This window comes from Poromitra crassiceps (genome assembly GCF_964638095.1).
Source record: "Poromitra crassiceps genome assembly, chromosome: 21".
NCBI classification, from domain to species: domain Eukaryota; kingdom Metazoa; phylum Chordata; class Actinopteri; order Beryciformes; family Melamphaidae; genus Poromitra; species Poromitra crassiceps.
Genome location: NC_139638.1, coordinates 16,295,713 through 16,300,712, shown reverse-complemented (window position 1 = coordinate 16,300,712; position 5,000 = coordinate 16,295,713). Strand labels below are relative to the sequence as shown.

The 5,000-nt window shown below is 44.4% G+C and overlaps 2 protein-coding genes and 1 pseudogene across 3 annotated transcripts in view; 1 reads left to right on the top strand and 2 right to left on the bottom strand.

Moving 5' to 3' along the window:
• The window catches only part of LOC310795293 (protein AMBP-like), a gene marked incomplete at its 5' end in the record, with an annotated part of 4,342 nt that extends 3,654 nt beyond the window's left edge, over nucleotides 1-688 (bottom strand). The window contains 2 exons of the mRNA XM_083657346.1: nucleotides 127-272; nucleotides 680-688. Coding sequence (XP_083513472.1) covers nucleotides 127-272; nucleotides 680-688 — 155 coding nt within the window. The remainder of the gene's footprint in view (nucleotides 1-126; nucleotides 273-679) is intronic.
• Nucleotides 687-1,761, top strand: LOC310795292 (proteasome subunit beta type-2 pseudogene; annotated as a pseudogene). Its single transcript has 3 exons — nucleotides 687-698; nucleotides 839-1,120; nucleotides 1,517-1,761. The product of its transcript is annotated as a proteasome subunit beta type-2 pseudogene (transcript).
• A 1,238-nt stretch (nucleotides 1,762-2,999) lies between these two features.
• Nucleotides 3,000-5,000, bottom strand: part of ptgdsa (prostaglandin D2 synthase a) — an 8,091-nt gene continuing 6,090 nt past the window's right edge. Inside the window, exons 5-7 of the mRNA XM_083657904.1 lie at nucleotides 4,386-4,487; nucleotides 4,164-4,195; nucleotides 3,000-4,058 (exon numbers count right to left, since the gene is read on the bottom strand). Coding sequence (XP_083514030.1) covers nucleotides 4,164-4,195; nucleotides 4,386-4,487 — 134 coding nt within the window. The 3' untranslated portion in view covers nucleotides 3,000-4,058. The remainder of the gene's footprint in view (nucleotides 4,059-4,163; nucleotides 4,196-4,385; nucleotides 4,488-5,000) is intronic.

The following is a 5,000-nucleotide window of genomic DNA, read 5'->3' as shown; positions in this document are numbered from 1 at the left end:
CTCAACTTCAATAAAGATTTTGTGTGTGTGTGTGTGTGTGCGTGTGTATGTGTGTATGTTGTGTGTGTGTCTGTGTGTGTGTGTGTGTGTGTGTGTGTGTGTGTGTATGTGTATGTCCTACAGTACCTGAGTGCGGTGGCTGTCATTTTGACCGTGCCCTCAGAGATAGCATCTTGCAGTTCCAGTGCAACGATGACGGGGTCTCCTCTATGATGGCGCATGTAAAGTGGACAGGTAGAAACCACGGCCACCTCGTACCACTTCCCCAGGAACTGGAAGGAACATACACATTAGATTCATATATATAATAGTGTTTTTGTGTGTGCCTGTACTGTACATGCAGTAGCCCCTTATAGTGTGCAACATCTGAGTAATAGGAGAGAGGAGGGGAGCTAGAGGAACTGGAGGTTTGGGGAGAAGAGAGCTGGACAAAATAGCTCAAAGCAGAATGTTGGGAAGAAGTTAGCGAGATGAAAGAGTGAAAAGGAAAAACCTTGGATCAAACACGTTCAACGCATTCCAACAGTTGTTTCATGGCGACTTTTTCTGGTGTACCCACTTTCCTTTCTGTCTTATCCACGATATCATTTCTCAACCCATTCTCACACCCGAGTCGTCAAACTGTAACGTTCGGTCAGGAACACTAGTCGTCGTTTTCCCACCATATCCAAACCCTAACGCCAACCATGTGGCTTACAGTGCCTAACTCTAACCAACCACCAGGGGGACCATTACCTAACCCCAACCTCATCAACCTCATGCCTATAAGCCTTTAAGCTTGTCACAACATTCACCACCAACCTCGTCAACCCCAACCTCATTGGAAGATGAGTTTTAGTTCATAGCTGCCAGCAGCATCATTCACATGAAGCATGACTATGACAAGATGTTCAAATGAAGTGAGAAGATAATTTGCTGCTATGTGTTGGAGAAGATGGAGACAAAGTCGTTTGCAGAGTACATCCAGAAGAATGTCCAGCTCTACAAGATGAGGAATGTTTTTTTACTGAATCAGTCCAGCAGCAGCAGCAAACGTCACAGGAAAGAAGCTTGCGGACTACCTTCGAACCAGGACTCCATATCATGCGAACCTGTTGCTACGATGAGGCGGACGGCCTGGGTCTCCACTACATGGACTACCTGTCTGCCCTGGGTCTCCACTACATGGACCACCTGTCTGCCCTGGGTCTCCACTACATGGACTACCTGTCTGCCCTGGGTCTCCACTACATGGACTACCTGTCTGCCCTGGGTCTCTACTACATGGCCTACCTGTCTGCCCTGGGTCTCTACTACATGGCCTACCTGTCTGCCCTGGGTCTCCACTACATGGACTATCTGTCTGCCCTGGGTCTCCACTACATGGACCACCTGTCTGCCCTGGGTCTCCACTACATGGCCTACCTGTCTGCCCTGGGTCTCCACTACATGGACTACCTGTCTGCCCTGGGTCTCCACTACATGGACTACCTGTCTGCCCTGGGTCTCCACTACATGGACTACCTGTCTGCCCTGGGTCTCCACTACATGGACTACCTGTCTGCCCTGGCCAAGGCCCCCTTCGCCGCCCACGGCTACGGAGCCTTCCTCACCCTCTCCATCCTCGACCGCTACTACGAGCCAGATCTGAGCCGGAATGAAGCAGTGGATCTGTTGTAGAAATGTGTTGAGGAACTGAACAGGCTCTTCATCCTGAACCGTCCCTCCTTCAACGTCTGTTTGATTGACCAGGAGGACATCCATGACCTGGAGAAGCTTTGACGAGGAGGACATCCATGACCTGGAGAAGCTTTGATGAGGAGGGCATCCATGACCTGGAGAAGCTTTGACGAGGAGGGCATCCATGACCTGGAGAAGCTTTGACGAGGAGGGCATCCATGACCTGGAGAAGGTTGATGCCGTGACGCTGTGACCGCAAACTGCTTTGCTACCAACCCTCACACACTCGATTATTAATAGATAGGAAGGAAAATCACTGACTCTCATAGAATGAGGCATTGTGACATCATCAGTGATGTCATAGATTCAATTGTGACGTCATCAGTGATGTCATAAATCCTTCCCTGCTGTGGTTATAAAATGGACAGTTGGCATAGCGCCCACGAGTCCCCATCCTAGAAAACGGTGACGATGAAAGAGAAGAAACATGTCTACAATTTGAAGTAAGAGTAACACATGTTAAGTCAAATAAAACCTATATTGTTGGTAGGCAGAACTGGAGACCTCAGCCACTCACCCGGCCCAGATCAAAGTTCTCCTGCGTGGGGTAGAGAGGCTCTGGGAGCGTGGGGACCCCCTGGAGGGTCCAGACCCACCCCAGGACCAGAAGAGGAACCGCAATCACTTCTGTCTGCATATCAGCCGTCTCTGAGAAGACTGAGAGGTTCTGCCCCTCACCTATCAGGCCGCGATGAATCAATCTGACACACGTTTAGATGTTCCTCCATAAATTCCCTCCCACAGCTTTAGAGGGGAAAAACATTAAAAGAGCAAAGTTCTCTCAATCTCTTGTCGTGTGTGTGTGTGTGTGTGTGTGTGTGTGTGTATGTGTGTGTGGGTGTGTGTATGTGTGTGTGGGTGTGTGTGTGCATATGATTGTGTGTTTGTTGATCTAATGATCTAACTGTGCAGCCAATCATCAGAGAAGCACTGTCTGGACTTCAGAATGTGAGGCTAAAACAAACAACCAATCAATACATGTCACAAGTTGAAAAACATAATTAGTAGTACAAAAATAAATGTGATAGAAATCCCACAAGGCTCAACTTACAACTTACTTATTTTTTTTTAGGTTAGATTTTGCTCTATGTATTTATTGAAGATGTCTACAGAGAAACATTGTTCCTTGGAAAAAAAAACCTTCAAACATGTCTTTAAATCCAGATTTTCTCAAATCTATTAATAAAATACAAGATCATTTTCACAATGCTGTAAAATTACCCAAGTATCCCATCAGGTTGAATTTAACGGAGTGTCTATTTGTACCCGGGTGTAAATATTTTCTGATATGTTTCTTTGATAAGAAATAAAACTCAGATCGTACCTTTTAATTCCAAGTTCAAAACTATTTTGGCCGTCCTGCTGGATCAGTGGTCTAAGGTGGATATAATGTAATTAACCCTGATGTCTGGTTTGTTTGGACGGTTTCATCATTGGTATCACAGCAATAACCCATGAAATGTGTCACATAACAACAAAAACTAGGATTTTGGTGAAGGCCACTTTATGGAAATTGCTTAAATCAAAGTCATACACTGAGGGCCCAAAGAAACTTTGGGATCCTAGATGTTTTTCTTAAAAAAAGAGAGTGAAGAAAAGAAAAAGAACACACATGAAATCAGAAAAGTTCATTGTCCCTCCAAATGGGAGAAAAGATAATTGTAGGTGTTGACAGCTATTACAGCACGTCCTGATATCGCCGTCTTGGTATCGTTCCCGGACCATCATTTTTCCCTATGGGCTGGGATGACCACGCCCCAAACTCATTTGATTGGTCGCCGCAACTGCTTCTTCCTGAAAAAGTCTAGGGTTAACCAATCAAATGAGTTTGGGGCGTAGTCATCCTGGCCCATACTAGGAAAAGATTATGGTCCAGGAACGATACCAACATGGTGGTATCGAGACGTCCACTATATTACACCCCCACCTACACCTCTATCTCTCTCTCTCACACACACACACACACACACACACACACACACACACACACACACACACACACACACACATGCACGCTCAGCCTGGAAGTGCACAAAGTGTTTATTTAGCTATGCCAGCACTTTGGAATAGTATGATTATGAAAATATTGCTGCAATTAAGGTATACATTCCATCAACAATGTTTGTAATAGTCTTTATCCACTCTTGGTGTTCAGCCAGAAGGCTGTTTGCTGATGCATAATACTGTATATATATATAATACGTATACGTATATATATATAATACTGTATATACAGTATATGAGTCCATAGTCTTGGAAAACGCTGGACTGAAGTGCTTGGAGCTGAGGCAACATGGCAGAATTTGGTGCCATAAACATCTACAGGTACATCAGGGAATCTAGAGGGAACAACAGAGACAAAGTTAAACTCATATATATATATATATATATATTTATTTATTCGCAGCATAGGATTTTGAATTGAATCCAATATAAACACTCACCTAGCGTCCAGATCCTGATGGTGGACAATTCTCTGTTTTATACAAATGAGAAACCAGCAATAATTATGAAGGTTCACTGTATGATGATTTTAGACATTATCTGTGTGCGTGTGTGTGTGTGTGTGCGTGTGCGTGCATGTGTGTGTGTGTGTGTGTGTGTAGTACGCAGATGTGGCACAGATAAGTGAAAGTGACAATAGTCAGTGTGTTCCCCTTGCCTACCTGCAGGAGGCGGTGTCAGAATAGACTCTCTGGGGAAACCACGGGATGTGGCAAAGGTTTTAAACTTCTGAATGATCTCAGGTTTGACCCTTTGAGAACGACCTGCAAACAAAGCAACAAACACACACAGAGATATAGAAATACAGACAGACCAGGGGCCAGATTCACCAATGTGTTTTTTATTTTTATTTTTATTTTACAATTTTCAGAACAAAAAGAGGCTCAGACAAAACAGAAAAAAAATATATATATATACATTTCAATGTTACAGCATTGTGCTATCAGCCACATCAAGTGCTTATTGTTCTTGTAAGAGATGTGCGTGGGATCCCATGCAAGGAGGGGTCCATGAAAAGTCAGCTGGGAAAGTCACTTGTTGCTTTCAACCTCGTCTAAGTAGGCCAGAAATGGGTCCCAAATAGCCGAGAATTTCACAAGAGAATTGGTCCTCAGGAACCGGAGTCTCTCCATACGTATAACCGAAAACATGTCCGTCAGCCACAGCTTAAAAGAAGGTGGAGAGGAAGACTTCCACTCCTTCAGAATGACCAATGTGTTCTTAAGATAGATCTTAAGAAATTACATAAGAAGAAAATTTAGGAAGTTCCTAAGAAG